This window comes from Mus pahari, chromosome X (genome assembly GCF_900095145.1).
Source record: "Mus pahari chromosome X, PAHARI_EIJ_v1.1, whole genome shotgun sequence".
NCBI lineage: Eukaryota > Metazoa > Chordata > Mammalia > Rodentia > Muridae > Mus > Mus pahari.
The window spans coordinates 145,471,150-145,491,400 of record NC_034613.1 but is presented as its reverse complement, the minus strand read 5'-3'; the positions used below and the strand labels follow the sequence as shown (position 1 = coordinate 145,491,400).

Sequence of the window (20,251 nt, the reverse complement as noted above, 5' to 3'; positions counted from 1 at the left end):
GAAGCATCAAACTGTAGAAGTTAAATCACTCCAACTTATGTTTTTCTTTTTTTTTTTTTTTTCTTTTTTTTTTTTTTTTTTTTTGGTTCTTTTGGTTTTGGTTTTTTGGTTTTGGAACTCACTTTGTACACCAGGCTGGCCTTGAACTCAGAAATCCACCTGCCTTTGCCTCCCGAGTGCTGGGATTAAAGGTGTGTACTACCACATCCAGCTTTATGTTTTCTTTTTGAGTTGAGAAACACTCCTAAATGGGTTACAAAGAGTTTCAAAAAAATAACTTTACCCTTGAGCTTTTTCATGCTTGTGATTCATTTGCATGACCACCACCAGGGACCAGCAGTCTCCTGTCACACAACATCATTGATGGTCCTCATTTTGTTCATTTAGTCCTGATCTGAGAAAGTCAGAGCTCGTGGATCCAAACACAGATGCTTGTCTACAAAGGAATTATGTCTGTAATAATGTTTTCCATTGGGGAATCTTGCTTTAAAAAAAAGTGCATCTGACTTTTCTGATGAGCAAAATGTCTTGTGCATTATTTGTAGCTAGAAAACAATATTGGTATGAATACCTTGGTTCAGATACCACCAAAGGGATACCAGGTTGGCCTTTGAACTTTTGTTTATTATTTATTCTATTGTGATAAGAATGAATAATAGATACATGTGGCTACGACCAGGAATGGAACTCTAATTTGACTGACCTTCACTTTTCTGTTGTTAAACAGGAAACTGTTAAAGACAATTCACTTCTTTTTATGCCAAATGTTTTGAAAGTCTATTTGGAAAACGGACAGACCAAATCCTTTCGCTTTGACTGCAGCACCTCCATCAAGGTAAGATGACACTCGAATTTCTGGGCCTGTACTCATTAGGTAAAATCAAACCAAGACAGAATGCATAAACTAAGAGGGCTCTGTTCTTTTTGTCCCTATGAGTGCTACAAACAATATGACATGCTGTCTATGAGGAAACACCAGGGCTAGCCATTTTACTGCAACTGCACATTAATAAAAATACCATGACTGTCACCAAGAAAGTTTGGCACCCTGCCCAAAGCCAACAGGATATCCCAGCAATGTCAGCCACCAAGAAGATTAGGATGTTAACTGTTAATTGAATATCTGCCACTTTGGTGTCCAGCAAAAACAAGGGGTAGAGTCATGTAAAGATAACATTTACTTTTGGTTGCTGTAACCAATTGTTCAAGATTGCTACATAACAAGTCAGAACTGAAGTGTGCTTCTCAGGATGGGGTGAAAGTAAGTGCTCCCATGCAATCCCAGGATTTCTGATCCACGGGTGAGTTTTACATAATAGGTTTGGTAGCAAAGCATATGCACCCCCCATGCTTCTTTCTTGGAAAAGAAAAGTGCATATTCTCCTCTTTTTTTTTTCATTGTACAAAAGTATGTTCAGAAATTGATTGCTCCCTAATGTCTCATCAGCCTAAAATAGGCTTTCTTCAAATGGCACAGTCAGAAAGATTTTATGGAGGTAAAAATGTACCTACTGATGATCTGTACCATAATCTAGCAAGAGAATATCAAGTCTGTGTTTAAAATGTCTATCAATAGTCAACCATTAATTCTCCGTGTTTGAAAGGACTCAGAGTAGACCTCACCTGTGCAAATGGTTCTATAAAGCCCACTTGCTGTGCATCTTACTGTCATAATAGCAGCAAGCAGCTGCGTTTAAATTGCCTTAAATACATGGTGATTCAGTTGGCAGTAGAAGGCACAATATTAGTAGATGGGTGTAGGAGCACTAAGTCATCCTTAATTGCCCCAGATGAAATACTAGTTCCCTTCATATAAGACTGCTACTTTGAAATGGTGATGGCTGAGAAAATTGTTTTCCTTTTTTTTTCCTATTCAATACAAATGTATGATGAGAGAATAATTTATCTAACAATTGATCAGCTACCTGGCAGGGGGCAGGGGCTCCACAAATTCTTTCTGGAAAGAACAAGAGAGTAGTCAATTTAGACTTTGGAGGCCACCTGATGTCTGTAAGAATTATTGGATTCTTTTGTTGCATCTGGCAAACAGACACAGAAATGAGGCATTGAGAGATCCTTAAGACCACCCTGGAAGTAGATGACCTTCTTGAGGAACATCCAGAACTCAACCATGTGTCCTCTCATACTCTAGTTCCTTTCAGCAGAGGGTGAAATGCTAGATTCAATAAGGAAAGTCAGCCCATAGCCATGATCTAGGAGAAGTCATACACATACCTTTCAGTGTCCCCTCCCCACGAACACCTACGGGCAGTGTTCTATTCTCCTGGAAATGATGTAGCAGTACACACAGTGTATTACTAAGAAATGCCCCCTTTGTCTTAGTGCCTATAGCTGACCAATTGCATGGCTAGTCTTGATGCCTTACCCCTGTAGTCATCAAGTTGATATTGCAAGGCCCAAGTGTACTTCTGTGCTACTATTAACATAAGGTCTGTGCTATGGTCCAGGGCTTTAGCTCAAGTATAATGACTTCTGCCAGGCAGGCTACTGAAAACTTAAGGTTCTTTCCTAAGAGAGAGATGGCAGAGTCACATCTTTCTTTAGGTAAGGCTAATCCATTGCTGCACACAGATTCTGTGAGAAAATGGGGATGACCATCTGGACCATTGTTTTGCAGACCTTGGAACCCATGTACACAAGTACATTGCTGCAAATCTCTCTGCCCGGATGGACTTATTCTGTGTTCCCAGTTGCTTAGCTCCTTGCTATTAGACCTCCTACCTCACTTAAAGACATGTGTTAAGACTTGAGAACATATCTTACCAGAAATCAATCAAAACTGAAGAAAAGGTCTATCATTCATTCCTCTGGGCCTCTATTATAGGAACTCACATTAGACTGAGTTTGATTTCCTAGCAGAGTACAGTTGGCAAGGAGAAAACTAGGAGCTGTGCAGAGAGTTCACATCAAATTCAAGTTCTCTTATCGTGTGCCTAACAGCCTTATTAGCACAGCAGACACTGGTTGTTGGACATAACAGAAAGAGTGCTGCAATGAAAGGAAGGTGACACCTGCTGAATGCAAGTTGCCAGCGTTCTCATTGCAGAGTTATGATAGGGAACAGCTATTACAGTCATATCCTACTGGCCCTGCTACTGATTTACAAAAATGTCACATATAGTTCAAATAGCCACAGAAAGCCTGGGTTGCATTTCTCTTTCCTGGATGTTGTGCAAAAAAAAAAAATTATAAAGTGGGGATTCTTTTAGATCACATTTAGCACAATCACGGAATTTTTTTGAACAATTATTCTTTGGGGATGGATCTGGTTGCTATCGTGGATTTTGTTTTAATGGGGCCAAAAGGGCAATCAAGTAGACTCAAATAACAGAACAGTCCATGAAAAACCCACTTCCTATATGAGGAGGGTTTTCCACCTTTGAAGCTATTGAGGTGTTGGAATACATGGTTCTTTGTTGTGACTGCCCAGTGCATTGTTAAGGCGCTTAACAGTATCCCTACTCTCTAACCACTAATGACATCCCCAACCCTGCTGTGCCAACCAAAGGCTATCTCCAAAAATGTCCAAATGTTGCCATAGGACACCATTTCCTCCCATTGAGAAACTATGCTCTACAGAACTTCAGGCACATGGCAAAAATTATCTTGAAGAAAGGTCATTTGCTAGTTTCAAATCTATGGGAAAAAAAATGAAAGACTGAGGAGATTCACTGTGCGTAGCAGTACAGGCTCTATTTGTGTAGTCAACACATTCTGACTATAAATGTTTAATCCTATAAAAGATTACAGACAGAGCTTGCTCATTTCACCTTCCCCAGGGATGTGAAATGAACATGTACTGTTATGGTGGCGCTCTCTGAGTAAATGGCATTATAATAAATGCTTTGTACGTATGAACACATTTGATTCCTATATCCATTCCAAGGCAGGCGTAATTATCACTTCCAGTTTACAGGTAGGGAAACTGAGATACTTACCGGTTGAATAGCTACCCAGTGCTATGAAGTTTATAAGCATGAGAGCTAGGATTAGAAACTAGACTTTCCTAGGAGCGTCACAGTTACCATGCTCTCTTGCAGAATAAGCAGGGCCCAGCATACTTCTTGGGGGCAGGAGTAAAATGGTAAATATTTCAGGCCACATGGGCCACTGCACAACTCTGTTCCTGCAGTGTATGGACATTAAATCAACCATGGACAAGAGATGAATTAACTCTGTCTCAATAAAATTATATGTACAAAAATGAGTGGTAGACTAGACTTGGTATTCAGGCCATACTTTAATGGTCCCTGGGGTAGAGCACCTCCAAAGCTAGTTTGTTTCCTCATTTAGAGAAGAAGAGACTAAAATTAACCCTTTATTCATTTAAAAAACTTTCTAATTTATAACATTACATGGGGACTGGTTAAGGACAGCGGTTGCTCTTCTAGAGGACTTGGCTTTGATTCTCAGCACCTACATGGTGGTTCACGACTGCTTGTAATTCCGGTTCCAGGGGATCTGATGCCCCCTTCTAGCCTCTTTGGGCACCAAGCATACAAATGTTGCATAGCACATATGAAGGCAAATCACCTACATACATTTAAGAGGGAAAAACAGAGAATCTTATACGATCAGGGAGTTCCTCTTCCATTACAGAATGTAAAACCTAAATAGATCATGGTACGCTCTAAAAAATAAAGTGGACAGTGTTGATTTTGATCTCTTCATGTCACTGTTTGTTCTGTAAGGATGTCATCTTAACCCTGCAAGAGAAGTTGTCTATCAAAGGCATTGAGCACTTCTCCCTCATGCTGGAGCAGAGAATTGAAGGGGCCGGCACCAAGCTGCTCTTGCTTCATGAACAGGAGACACTCACTCAGGTCTGTGATATATCCCCCAAGAATGCTGCTGCTGCTTCTGCTGCTGGAACCAGAGTCTGTGGTGTCTCAGGGTGCCCTTCCTCCAGCTCTCTCCCTCTAGCTGCTCCATACCCGAGGTTCTCTCTGAAGGAAGCATTGCCTTTATAATGAATCCATTTGTTACCTCAAGGAGATGGTCCCCCTTTTGCCAGTCTGTCATAGATTTTCAGTTGATCTCCCAGATTTGTCATTCAAAGGCCAGGGAGATACTGGGATATAGCTCTGCAGAGTGACATTTTCTGTTAGTTCAGTGACTTCCTTGCTTGTTTTGATCTCTAGTCTCTTCAAAATCATTAGAACCACAGTTGTTTCTGAGAGTATGTAGAATAAGTCAAAGTCATCTTTGTTGTCTTTGGTTCTGGATACATACTCAAGGCTATTTTTGGAAGCCTGTAATCACTGCCTTAGTCCTGCCCATGATGAATGTGATGTACCTATGTGTCCCAATTCCTGGCTCCCAAGATTCCACCCCATCTGTTCTCTGGGGAGACAAGCCAACTGTTTGCTGCTGCATCCAACATACCACCTTCACTTGCCTTAACTTCAAAAATGCTGAGCTTTTTGGTTGAGTCTTTAAGTATCCACAAAATCTACTTGCTTAGGGAAGTTCATTGAGAGATAGCTCTAAAAGGAGGGCATGAGGGGACATGGGGGGACATCTGCAACTGAAGCAGCAAGTTACCACCAAGAGAATAGAGGGACAGGAAGCAACTGTCATAGTAAAAAGTAAGTGTCTGGGGGCTGGAGGGATGAAGCAACAGTTAAGAACATGGTCTGCTTTTCTAGAGGACTCAACTTCAATTCCCAGACTCCACATCAGGTGGTTCACAACTACCTAGAACCCCAGCTCCAGGACATCTAACACCTTTGGCCTCTTCAGGCACCTGGGCTCACATGTACATGCATAATGGAAAAAATAAAAATGTTTTTTTAAACAAAGAAAATCAAGAACTAGTACTCCACACATTAGTTCCCTTGAATCGCCTTATCCCTTTGACAGAATCCAATGGGATGCAGTGAATTAGAAAAGTTGTCATGCATTTTGACTTCTATGTCTGAATCTGAGCTTTACCTATGATGTTCATCAAGTTTAAATCTACCTAAGGATATTTAAAGTCATTTGCAAAAATACCACATGGCAAAATACTCTTAGAAATGGATGGCTTATTTTATGCAATGTCTTTGGGAAACCATCACTTATATTCAGAGCCCCTTAAGTGAAAGCTCAGTGTGTGTCTAAGTTCTCCTAGAAGCAGAACTTCAGCTAAAGATGTGAATGTGAGGAAATTCCATGAGATGTTATGAGAAATGCTGAAAGAGGGGTAGAAGATGGGTGTGAGGCAAATTATGGAGTCAGTAAAAATGGCTCATGAAGCCAGTTCCCACCATGTGCCCTGGAGCCCCATCCTACAAGAGAGCTCTGCGTAACAACTTAGAACACTTGTCAGTGCCACTTCGCCTGGGTATATTGAGCAAGCAGTTGGTGATGGGCTATGCCTAAAGACGCTACAAACTCCTGGTCCCATCAAGTGGTCACTGGGACTTGTAGTAAATAACCTTTACCTGTGGCAGTAAATGACTAAGAGAGGTGGGCAGCCTACCTGTTCCTGAGTCTAATGAAAAGTTCCACTACTTTCTTTTTCTCGTTATAGTTCTGCTCCAACTTCTGCTGACTATATGGGCCTGGGGGGAACCATTATGGTGATTTATGTGAACAAAGAGTCAACATTTTCCTGATTGTACATATCCAAAACTTAAGAAAATGAATCAAATAGCCTGAAAGAAAGCAGTTACCTACTTTTGAATCATCCTGTATAGTACAGCCATTGCCGTCTCAGAATAGGATAAGAATTTATGTCATGTCACTCTATGTATGAACTCTTGTCATCTCTCCTCTCCCGTGCTGCTTTCTCCTTCCTTTCTCCCCTTTCAGCCTTCCTAGAACAAGTCCCTGTATGTACAAACTCTAACTTCCGAGTCTGCTTCTAGGAACCCCAGTCTCACACAAGGGCAAATGGGAAGATTTTGTTGATGTGGAAAGAAAGGGCATTTTGATTCTGTGGCTTTCAGCCCTTTCTTAGCCAGCACTGATGGATTCTTTTTTTTTTTTCTTTATTTACATTTCAAATGCTATCCCAAAAGTTCCCTATACCCCGCCGCCCCTGCTCCCCTACCCACCCACTCCCACTACTTGGCCCAGGCCCTCTAGCTGCATATGTAGCAGAAGATGGCCTAATCGGCCATCATTGGGTAGAAAGGCTGATGGATTCTTAAATGATGTGTTTGTTCTTCCAGGTGACACAGAGGCCCAGCTCCCATAAGATGAGGTGTCTTTTCCGAATCAGTTTTGTTCCCAAGGATCCCATTGACCTGTTAAGAAGAGATCCAGTTGCTTTCGAGTATCTCTATGTTCAGGTAGGTAAACTTTTTGGATTATTCTGGATGCATGTGGAGGTATATGACTGGCTTCCTCAGTGTTTTTGTCTGTTTGTTTGTTTGTTTGGTTGGTTTTTTTTTTTGTCATTCCATGCTCCTCTAAGCTCAATGAATCATAAAATAAGTAGGTTATGCTCCTTTCCTTTTCACATTTGATTTTGAAAGAATTTATTACTCCCATATAGGTTGTAAGAATGGTGTTCTACATACTCCACCCATATTTACCCATTGTTAGTATTTTCTCCCATGTACCTGATATTTAAGGCAGGTACATACTCATTGTCTTTTTCACCACAGAAATTTATATATAAACATATTCCTTTTCTATAACAGAAATTTATACATAAACATATTCCTTTTCTATAACACATGAAAGCTAGTTACTTACATCATATATTAATTTTACTTCAATTATAATATGTATTGTCAAATAACATGGAAACTTTCTTATATAAACTCTGTCCAATTAACAAAATTAAGAAGTGAGACATCAATGCGTGTTTCTTAACTCATCTTTGATCTACCCCCAAAATGATGCCTGTGGCCCCCAAATGTCATTTTTTTCTGGAATACAATTCACTGTGGAATCTAATTTTTCATGTAGTTTAATTATCTTGTCCCTTTGGTGTCCTTAAATCAATGCCATTCCTTATTCCCGTCTGTGACTTTTGTGACATTGAGTTTTGAGAAGTACTAATCAGCTATTTCACAGAAATATTTTCATTTGGGTTTCTCTAATATGTTCTTATGATTGGGATGAAGTTATTAATTTGTAAAGAATGATATAAGTGACTGTATTCTCCTCAGTATAACATATGAGGAGCCACATGGTGCCAGTCTATCCCTTTAATTGTGAGGCTAACTTTGACTCTTATGTGGGCTGTGTCCTTGTACAAATTAATCACTTTTCTTTTATAATGAATAAGAAATTTGTGGCAAGTCATTTGTGACTTTTATCATCTTATATTTCATCAAATTGTCACCCACTAATTTTTATTAATAGTATTAATTGGTGATTCTTACTTGAATCTATTGTTATCGTGCTGGTTTAAAATGACATGTCTAATCTCATTATATCTCTCTTCAATGATCAGTTGGCACACTATATATATATATATATATATATGAGTTGTCCCTTCTCCAAATGTTTATTCATTCATTTAGGTACTTAAATTTCTCTAAGACATTGTGATAATAATTACATTGGAACTAATAATTTTCAGAATTTTAAGATTCTAAGATGTATGTGTGTGTTCTCTAGATGGTCTATCTTACCCTTTATTTTGGAATATAAATATCCCCAAAATAAAACTTCAGGGGTAAGTATGATGAGTATTTGGAATTATTTGCCCCAGAGAAAAATCTTTTGATATAGATAACTTATTGATATTTATGTGATTCAATATTTGGCAGCTGCTCCTATATTTTTTGTGAATCTATCAGTAAAATTTTCCAATGCAATTGGAATAAACATTGATAACCTATTTATAGGAACTGGACAAGTAACTTAACAGTTAAAAGTATTGGATGCTCTTCCAGAGCACTTAGAATTGATTCCAACATCTAGTTGGCATCTAACAACCACCTGTAACTCCAGTGCCAAAGAAACTAATGACTTCTTCTGCCCTTGGTAGGCACTGAATGCACTGACATACATGTAGGCAAAACATCCATATGCATAAAAATAAAATCTCAAAAAAGGCCCTATTTGTTTAATGTGTAATACACATTAATAGAAACACTCAAAGTCTCTATAAACATGTTTTACATTGACATATATAAACAAAAAAGAAAAACAAATATGAACCAAAAGAAAGTAGATATAAGGTGAAAGAGAGATATAAACAAGATACATATGGCAAATTAGGAACGTTGGTATCAAGTGGCAATAATCCCTAGAGATCGGTAATGACGACAGAGAAAGAAGAAGCAGACCATGCTACTACATTTTAGTGCATAGGAATCCTCCAAAAAGAATCTACTAGTCTCCCTACCTCTGTGGGTTTTGGACAACATTTCTTAAGCTGGAGAGTGTGATTAATGTTCATGAAGATAGCCCTGCATCTCCAAGATAAGTCCAAACCTGTTCAGTGTATACACCCTATTATCAAAATAATTTAAAATGTATACTGCATTTTCCAACCTGAACAGTGAGACCACCATGTTCTGGTATTTCTTGGTGGTAAATTTAGGTCAGATGCACCCCTTAATTGGCAACAGTGTTCCCCCAATAGGTCAGGAAACCAAGGCAACTATGACTGAATGAAACAAAGAGTGTAGTCCTCAGCTGATCCATTACTGCATTTTCTCTATATTCCTGCTGAGCATCACTCAGAGGCTAGGTCACCTCACCTAAGACCTTGTGCTACAATTATTAGCTAGTTAGCTGCAAATGAATAGCTCCAGGTACCTGTTAGTATAAAGCTGTAGACAGTGAAATGCAGGAATGGGTTGTTTTCTATAATTACACTCTCATCTTGATAACAGGATGGTGCTTTAAAACCATTCAGCTTCTGTTTAAACACCACAGAAGTCCACTGCCTTTGTAAAGGGGGAAAAAGCACGACTGTGCTTGTCCTAGAGAAAGTAGACAAGGAGTCACTAAAGCTGATTGTGTTGTGTTTAAGGCGTGTTTGCTCAAATCAAATGCATGGGGAGTTCTTTCATTTGAAAGACATCTTTTCTACTAGGGGACTGGCCTCAAAATGGGACAACCTGTATGGCAAGCTTTCCTGGAGATTGAAAGAAAAAGACTGATGATGTTTCTGTTTTCCTGCCTTGCCTTTCATGTAGGTGGTGGATTATCTACCTCCTAATGGAATAGACAGTGGGGGAGATGCATAGCCATATTCTGTGGGTGGTGGAGACTAAAATCAAGCCACTATCATTTTATATATCCCCCTCAGAGAATAGGATATGAACTATTTTTTTTTTCTGCTTCAGACTCTACTTGGAAATGACTGCATCGCAGAACGTGTAGTGCGTCTAAAATAACACATCTGTCTACTAGAAGTCAACAGGTCTCCTGTGTGCCTGTGTTGATTTTAAACTACTACAAAGATGCAATGAAATTGCTTGGAGAACAGAAGAGGAAGCAGAATCCATGCATAGCACTTTACAAAACCAAAATCAATTTAACTTAGCAAGCTCCTAATGAAGACAGTTACCATAGGCCAGATGAAGCATGAAGATGCAAACTGATTTCAGTAGTGATAATATGGATTCATCTCTGAGTCATTAATGGCCCATGAGGGCTTTTGCAAATTTTAGTATATATATTAACAGTAAACTCTAATATCTAGACTGTTGCAATTCATAATGATAATATGTATGCTGAAACTTGTCCTGTCCACTCTGTTCAGAAAAAAAGTTGTTTATACCAATTAGTAAACAAGTTATAACTCTTGAGCCACCAAAATCTTGGCAAACATGTATTGTTTTTCTCTTAAACATATAATAATTACAAATGAACTTTTTATAAGCCTATATTAGGTCCTGTTAGAACCTCTACTTAGCAATTGCTACTATTCACTTGTGAGACTGTATTTAGGTAATATATTTAATAGTTATAAAATAATGATTTATCTCCTTCATACACATACATACATGCATACATACTGTCTTAGTCAGGGTTTATATTCCTGCACAAACACCATAACCAAGAAGCAAGTTGAGGAGGAAAGGGTTTATTCGGCTTACATTTCCATACTGCTGTTGATCACCAAAGGATGCAGGACTAGAACTCAAGCAGGTCAGAAAGCAGGAGCTGATGCAGAGGCCATGGAGGGATGTTCTTTACTGGCTTGCTTCCCCTGACTTGCTCAGCCTGCTCTCTTATAGAATCAAGACTACCAGCCCAGAGATGGCACCACCCACAAGGGGACCTCCCCCCTTGATCACTAATTGAGAAAATACCTTACAGCTGGATCTCATGTAGGCATTTCCTCAACTAAAGCTCCTCTCTCTGTGATAACTCCAGCTGTGTCAAGTTGACACAAAATTAGCCAGTACACATACATACATGCACATGTAATTCATATTGCACACTACCTCTCTAGGGTCATTCTTTTTTTATTAGATATTTTCTTCATTTACATTTCAAATGCTATCCCAAAAGTCCCCTATACCCTCCCCCTGCCCTGTTCTTCAATCCACCCACTCCTGCTTCCTGGCCCTGGAAGTCCCCTGTACTGGGGCATAATTAAATGACTAATTGCCTTGTCAAAAGGTTTACCCAGGATTCTGCTAAAATGCATATGTCTTTAGTTACTTTTCTAGTCCTGTGATGAAGCACTATGGCAAAGGCAACTTTTTTAAGCATTTAATTGTGGTCTTGCTTATAGCTTAAATGAGTTCATGCTGTCTGGTGGGGAGCATGATGGCAAGGAGACAGGCAGGCATTTTGTTGGAGCAGAAGCTGAAATTGAGAATGGCATGGGCTTTTGAAACTTCAAAGCCTACACCCTAGTGTCATACCTGCCTGGACACAGCCACACCTCCTAATCCTTCCCAAATATTTCCACTCACTGAAGGCCAAATACTCAAATATATAAGCCTGTAGGGGACAGTATTATTCAAATCACCACAGAAAGGCACAACTAGAATGGAAAAAAATGGCTCTGGTCAGAGTTCTTAGAAAGTAACAATAATGGCTCATGTTTCTATAGCACATTCCATTTTGTGAATTAATCACCTTAAGGCTATCATGGAAACCTTGCAAGTTAGTTAGCTCTCAAGTCAATTGTTCTCAAGAGTTCACCCATTTTTAGATAAAGAAAAAAGAAAACTAACATGTTATGGCTAAGGTAATTGTATTACCTACCATTAAATCTGAGCTTTTATATCTAAATTCTATATGAAAAGAAAAGGAAAAATACCTTCTGTTGTAAATTCTTATGCAGTAGCAGTCTTCAAAAAATTATTTGAAAAATGACTTCTCACAAAACAGATTTTGAGGTTGAGGCAATATCTCAGCCCATAAAGATCATGAAGACATGAGTTTGATCGTCAGAGCCCACATTAACCAAAAGTAAGACCTAACAGCACATGATTGCAACCACAGTACAGGGGAAATAAAGACAGGCAGATCATGGAAGCTTGCCAGGCTGGTAGCCTAGCCTGGAAATTTACCTAGCCTTGGAAAATTCCAGGCCAGTGAGAGATCCTGTCTAAATATATGTTGAGCAACAATATCCAAAGTTGTCCTTTGACCTACATAGTCAGAGCACACATATACATGTGTACCAATAGAAAGCTCTAAAGTTAAAGCAAGAGTCCCCTTTTTAGTTTGCTGAAAACTATGCCATGTTACAGTAAAGCAATCATTACATTGCTGTCAGCGTTCTCTGGACCACATTTTGGGGGATACATGTGTGTACATCTTAAGCACATGAGCACACACTACATTCTGGGTTTCTAGTCTCTTAGAAGAATGTTTAAGGCAACCTATCTAGGCTGTTAACACCCTGGAGCCATGACTGACTGCCTCAAGCACTGTGCCTGATTGTTAAAACAAAAATAAACAGAACAAAGTAGCAGCTTTAAATTGTTAACAGGGTGGGGTGGGGGTATGCCCCCAAACTTGCTAGATCCTGCTTCTTAACATAACCACTTTAAATATGAGCTGCTGGGTGTTCCAGGAAGCTTGAAGATTTTTTTCAGCAAAACAAACATGAAAGACTCTATTAGGGGTGACTTGGGAGAAGTGGACGCACTCAGCAATGAAGCAGTGGGCTGAGAAGTATGCATCTATTGTACATACATATATAAAATACAAAACATAAGATGCACTAAGTATGCAATGTTTAAACATTACATGCAAAACCCATGCAATGGTATCTGGATCTAAGTTCATAAAATCAGTATGTGAGGTAATTAATAATGTACTTCTCTTAAAAAGGAAACAAAACAATGCAGCATAGGTTTCCCTTTGATGTCTATTTGATACAAGGCAAAGAACACAATAAGGATGCAGGGAAAGAGATAAGTTTTTCTAGACCTAGAATCCAGTTTCCAGTATAAAAATCAGTCATCACATACAGAGAATCTGCTTACATGTTCTGTATCTTCCTTCTGCTCTCAGCTCTAAACTTTGCTCCTAACAAGATAAATGAATATAGAACTCAAGTGTAGACTCTGTGGTCACACAGGACCTTAGCATTTTATAGCACATGCTTAGCCACTTTGGTTGACAGCGATGCAGTCTGGGGATTTCCCACAGGCTGGCCTTCATTATGATGGTTTGAGTGGCTCCTAAAGGCTCACACATTTGAATGTTTAGGCCCCTGTTGGTTGAAGTATTTGGGGAGGATTAGAAGGTTTGTTCCTGTTAGAGTGGTGTGACACTGAAAGTAAGCTTTGAGCTTTCAAAAGCCCATACCCTTCTCTCTCTACCTGTTAGCTCTCTGCCTCCCCCTTTTGAATAAGGATGCAAGCTCTCAGCAACTGTTCTAGCAGCACCATGCCTGCCTGCTGCCATGCTCTCTTTCATGAAGATTATGCCCTCTCCCTCTGAAACTTTAACACCTCTCACAAGTCCATCCTCCTATAAGTTGCCGTGTTCATGATACTTAGAAAAGCCACAGCAAAGTTACAAGACACCCAGCCTTACAAGTAGCTGCAACTATAGGATATAACACTATACTATACCTGGCCTTCATTTGGGCCCTAGCCACAAATTCTATGAGTTGAACCAACTAATTCCAAGAGATGTGGACTAATGTCCACATGATTACACATTTGAAATTGGAAGGCTACTGCCGCTGAAATGGATGGAAGGTTTTAATAGATACCTTTACAGCACTCACCAATGCCCTATGATGAAGTGTTTGCACATCTCATGTAATCCTCAAGCAGCTCTAGTGAAGTGGTGCCTATGAGCCCCACTCACATATAAATAGATGGCAAGAGATCAAATAAATGCTAATGTTTCAAACACAGTAGCTATTGATGGCAAAGCTGGGACCCCCCCCCCCCAGTACCACATAAAGTAAGACTAACTTATATACATTTTTAGAAGTATGAGTATGCTTACAGCTGCCAAGTACTGTTCAAGGGTTTCACATTGTCAACTATTTTAGTCCTCACAGCACCCTGTGGTTAAAAATCATCACTCACTCCATTTTAGAGAAAGGAAAACCGAGGTTCCATCAAGTTAGGGATTCATATAAAAAGAGCAAAGAAGTTTAGAAGCCAGGATTTCAAGTCCAGCGACAGCCTAGCTGCAAAACCCACATTCCTCCAACAGTGTTTCCCTGTTCAGTTGCAGCACCTGTGTTTGGCAATTCCAACCCTAAATTCCTAATTATTTTTACAAAAAGCTAAATATTTAAATAACAGCTTGTCGATGACTGTTAAATGTTTTGTGTGGTCTCTGTGTTTGTGCAATTAAATACTGACTCGGCTCCAAGCAGCACGGTGGAGATGTTTCCACATTTAGCCTCAGTGCCTTAGAAGTGAAGGTTGAAACATTGAGGGAATGGTTGTCACCTGTTCTCTAAAGGCAGTGGAAGGCGGCTCATGCTCTGACCAACTGCGCCCTCTGCTGGTATCTTCACAGAGTTGTAACGATGTCGTTCAGGAGCGATTTGGACCAGAGCTGAAATACGACATTGCCTTGCGGCTGGCCGCGTTACAAATGTATATTGCTACTGTCACCACCAAACAGACGCAGAAAATCTCCCTCAAATACATTGAGTAAGTGTTCACACTTGGTGTCATGAGATGCTGTGAGTGTTTCTTTACTCATTTGTATCTGTTCACAGAATTCATCTTGTTCATGGCAGATTGTTTGTAAACTAGTGGCAAAATATACAAATATTTTGTCTTTTATGATAGAAGAGATGCATTCCTCACTTTACTCACCTTTAGAAAATTGCAGTCAAGGTGAAAAGCATTTTTTAAATAATGTATAAGCCCCAGAATGATGGCTCACTCCTGCCATCCCATCAACTTTAGTGATAGAGCATACTGAGGCAGAAGGGCTTGCCATGAGGACAAGAGCAGCCAGGACCACATAGCAAGATCTTGTCCCTAAAACACCAGGATAAGGAAACAAACAAACCAAGGTAAACAGATTACAGGTTTAGTGATGCAGGCATCTAATTTCAACTACTCATGAGGCTGAGGAAGGAGAATCCCAAGTACTAGGGTTACAGAGTGAGTTCAAGAGGCCAAGCTGATCTCCCATCTCAGAATGAGGGGAAATGAGGTTGAAAATTCAGCACACAGGAATTACTTCAAAGTTAAATGGGTGAACTGAGGTACAAAACAATTAAGTTGCACATTACTTTCCCTGGTCACATAACAGGGGTAGTGGTGGGGCATGGTTAAAACCCAAGCAGTGGGACTACTCTTTTGCCTCAGTTTCTGGGATAGACTGAATTGTTTTTGGAGTCTAGTTAGGCTTATCTATCCCTAAAAAAAAATACACCAATCAAAGACAGAAGTAATGTGAGAAGAGAAGGGGAGGAGGTTAATTTAATGTAATAGAACTGAGAAGAGAAATAAGTAAAGGAGCTACTGAACTCCAAATCTGCCTTCAGGATCCTGACATGAGATATCTATTTAAATGGAGATTTCGGTTTAAATAGAGGGCCAAAGGTGTGTGTAACTCAGCAGTCTAGGCAAGGTCTGGTCCTGCCCACCACTGACTCATCCTGTCTGCCCTCTACTGCACAAGGTTCTTCTTAGGAGGCAAGTTCCTCCTCTGGATGGCACCAGGCTTCAGCCTTTGTCTCCTTCCATCATGAAACTCCTGGAATAATTCCATTTCCTAGGGATTCCTCTATCTTAATAGCCGAGTGGCACAAAGGATGGGCACAATGGACTCTTTGGACTCCCTCCTCTATTGCCAGGGTGGTTGGAGCAGCAGTTCTCAACCTGTGACTCATGAACCTTTTAAGACATCAATGACCCTTTCACTAAGGTTGCCTAAAACCACCAGAAAACACAGATATTTACATTAGGATTCATAACCATAGCAAAATTATACTTATGAAGTAGCAACCAAAATAATTTTATAGTTGGGGCGCACCACAACATTAGAAACACGTTAAAAAGCTACAGCATTGGGAAGGTTGAGGGCCATTTTTATAGAGGGACTTGTTCTGACGTGTCCTCACAGCAGTGTCCAAAGTCCTGTCAGATGTTGGTCCTGGTGGCTTACACCTATACTCCTCGAATTGAGAGAGAGTCTTGGGAGAATCACAAGTTTGACACCAGCCTTAGGTATATAATAAGACTTTGTAAATAAATGGGGGAATCTGGAGGATGACTCCATAGTTCAAAGCATTTGCTGCTCTCGCATAGGACCCAAGTTTAGTTCCTAGCCTGCACATGGTGATTTACAACCACCTGTAACTCCAGTCACAAGGCAAGCGGGCACCCTCTTCTGGTGTCTCTGACCACCAAGCATGCTTGTGGTGAACATATGAAAATGCAGGCAAAACCGTCATACACATTAAATCTTTAAAAACAAAAAGGAATGCTACAACCATAGTACCTTGGTATCTGTATAGGGGACGTGGGGAAAAAGAAAAGTGTGAAGTGGCTGGCAAAAATGTCACACAGTGAAGTTGTCTTGTGAATCACAACTTGTTCATAAACTATGAATGCCTCCTCTTGCTGAGCATGCTGTTTTACCATCAGCATCCCTCTTGGGCCAAGAAAGAGCCTCTTTTCTTAGAAAAATGGATGATTTGTATTGCCTCCAGCTGATGAATCTATTTAAGGGTCATCCTTTAAAAGGGAATGTTCAGTTTCTCAGCAAGAGATACACTAGCCTAAAGCAAACACCACTTCATTCATCCCGGCAGTGATGCTAACAAAACAGCGAACTGGTGTGTCAGAACTTATAGTCAGATTGAAATCAGACCTCCATGCCATTCTAAAATCCTTGGATTTCTCCTGATCTACACTCAAAACATGGATGGATGAATCTACTCCCACTTTCCAAAGGCATGTTCCCATAGGCATTTATAAAGTGCCATGAGGCCCCACAAACTAACCTAGGGGCTGGCTTGGGAAGGACTGGAGCTCCAATTTACTACCCCTAATGTCACTGTTCAGTCAACTCTCAATTTACCCATTGCCATCTAAATAATGAAAAGCCCTCCCATGTGATTCAGTTACCTGAGTGGTCCATCTCTCTTCCTGTGGCATACACATAGTGACTGTGGTCTAAGAGACTGCCCACCCACAAACAAGTCTCATGTTAACTGGACACGTTCACATGTGCCTTTTCCTACTATCTAAAGTTCATAGGTACAGATAAACCTGGCTGCCATTTGAAAGGGTACCTATTCAACCTGATAACATACTCATACAACTAAAATGCATTTAGGAAGCTAGAAATGCAACCTAGTCACCGAAGTGCTTGCTGTGTAAGCATGAAGCCTAGAATTTAACCCCCAGAACCTGTGCTTATAAAGCTGGCCATATGTGACATATGCATATAATCCCAGCACTGGGGTAACAGAGACAGGTGGATCCCTGGGACTCACTGACCAGTCAGCCTAGCTTAATCGGTGAGTTTTAGGCCAGTGAGAGACTCTATCTTTAGAAAACTTGCACACCTTTCTACCTCCTACTGTCTGGCCACTTCTTCTCAAGTGGAACATTATGCAGACCATGACCTCTCAAAGATAACTAGTTTGACTAGTAGTCTTGGAGTCTGCAACCATGTTGGCAGCAATCAATTCTTTTTACCAACTATTGATTGAGCATTGTATATAACATTTGCATCAAATAGTAGAAAACACTAATTGGGAGGCTGGAGAGATGGCTCAGCGGTTAAGAGCACTGACTGCTCTTCTGAAGGTCCTGAGTTCAATTCCCAGCAACCACATGGTGGCTCACAACCATCCGTAACAAGATCTGGCGCCCTCTTGGAGTGTCTGAAGACAGCTACAGTGTACTTACATATAATAAATAAATCTTTAAAAAAAGAAAGAAAACATTAATTGGTATAAAATATAATTCTTACCAACAAGAAACTTGTGACATGAATATAAAGATGGGACATAAAGATGTGCTGGTAGAAGAACACACACTCAAGAATATCTGGACAGCACTAATTAGTCTTTATGAGTTAAGTGGAGGGTGGGGAGACGGGGTGGGTAGGGAGGTGGAGAATCTGAGAAAATGGGGGAGTAAGTATCACCATGATCAAAACATGTTGTAGAGAACTCTCAGAGAACATATTTTAAAAGACAGAAAGATATAAAAATAGTCATCTAAGATAATAATATAGGGCTGAGGACACTTGGCCAGCATGAATGAAGTTCTGAGTTCCTACACAAGCACTGCTCTCCAAACACATATAAAGTCTAGTAGCCTACAATAGTGTTCGTAGCAATCAGTTCTCTTACCAAGTATTGATTGAACATTATATATAGCATTTACATCACATAGTAGGTTGTATAGGTACCTTTTCAAATGACAGCCAATTTTATCTGTATAAATTTATATGTGTGTTGTAGATATATACAACATATGTGTGTTACATGTATATTTTACTTTTCTTTATTTTGAATACTTCCTTTCCTTTATTTTTATCTCATACATTACATCCCTACCATAGACTCTCCTTCTTTTCTCTTCCCAGTCTCACTCCCCACCTCTTCTCTCCCCCAGATCCGCTGTTCCTCCAATTCCCTTCTGAAAAGAGCAGGCTTCCAAGTGATATCAACCAAACACAGAATAACAAGATGCAATAAGACTAGGTATAACCCCTCATATCAAGGCTGGACAAGGCAACCCAGTAAGAGGAAGGGGTCCTGAGTGCAGGACAAAAGAACCAGAGACACCTCCATTGCCACTGTTAGGAGTCTCACAAAGAGTGAAAGCTTTACAAACATAACATCTACAGAGGACCTAGCGCAGACCCATGAAGACTCTATGACTGTCACTTCAGTCTCTGTGAGCCCCTAGGAGCCCTGCTTTATTGGTTCTGTGGGCTGTACTCTCATGGTGTCCATGACCCCTCTGTCTCCTATAATCCTTTCTTCCCCTCTTCTGTGGAGTTTCCTGAGTTCCCCCTAATGTTTGAGTGTTAGTCTCTGCTCCTATCAGCTGCAGAAAGAAGCCTCTATGATGACAATTGGCATAGGCAACCATTGGCAATAGGCACCAATCTACAAGTATAGCATTGGGAAGCATTTCATTGACTTTTTTTTTTTTTTGGTCAGTTGTGTTTGATTCTGTCCTAGGTTTCTGAGCCCTAGAACTGCTCTCCTCTCTCATGCGCTCCTCTCTCTCTCTCTCTCTCTCTCTCTCTCTCTCTCTCTCTCTCTCTCTCTCTCTCTCTCTGTGTGTGTGTGTGTGTGTGTGTATGTGTGTGTGTGTTTATGTATATACATACATATGTATATGTGTGTGTTTTAAAATAAAGACACAAGTAGCCCTTAAGCATGTGCAGCCAATGAAGACAGTAAGTACAAGCTGAAAAGGTTAAAGAAAACCTATTGGAAATATTTTGTTGTAGAATGTATTTAAGAGACTCAGAAATGGGTTATACAAAATGTCTCTTTACTGTCCACTGTTAGTGGTCTTTCTATAGAGTGAGGAATATGTATGTTTGCTTTTAAATCTGAACATATGTATCAGTGATCCAAAAATGTTTCCTGCATGTAAATTAAAATTTGCCTTCCTGTCCATTTGTTCCAACAAACAGCAGAGTGTCATTTGATTTTATATAAGTCATCATCATCCTAAGAATGAGGAATGAAATATGTGCTTTATGTTGCAGGAAAGAATGGGGACTAGAGACTTTTCTTCCATCTGCTGTGCTGCAGAGCATGAAAGAGAAGAACATCAAGAAAGCACTCTCCCACCTTGTCAAAGCAAATCAAAACTTGGTACCTCCGGGTAAAAAGGTATCCCTGTTAGATCTTAAGAGAATGTAGATTTTTAATCAGAGAGGCTTGCACACA

The 20,251-nt window shown here is 40.0% G+C and overlaps 1 protein-coding gene across 9 annotated transcripts in view; it reads left to right on the top strand.

Annotated features, from left to right (window-relative positions):
* The window catches only part of Frmpd4 (FERM and PDZ domain containing 4), a 972,353-nt gene that overhangs the window by 930,850 nt on the left and 21,252 nt on the right, over positions 1-20,251 (top strand). For all 9 annotated transcript variants that reach the window (XM_029534155.1, XM_021187619.2, XM_029534150.1 and 6 more), the window contains 5 exons: positions 728-835; positions 4,713-4,844; positions 7,179-7,298; positions 14,878-15,014; positions 20,068-20,194. In XM_029534155.1, coding sequence (XP_029390015.1) covers positions 728-835; positions 4,713-4,844; positions 7,179-7,298; positions 14,878-15,014; positions 20,068-20,194 — 624 coding nt within the window. The remainder of the gene's footprint in view (positions 1-727; positions 836-4,712; positions 4,845-7,178; positions 7,299-14,877; positions 15,015-20,067; positions 20,195-20,251) is intronic.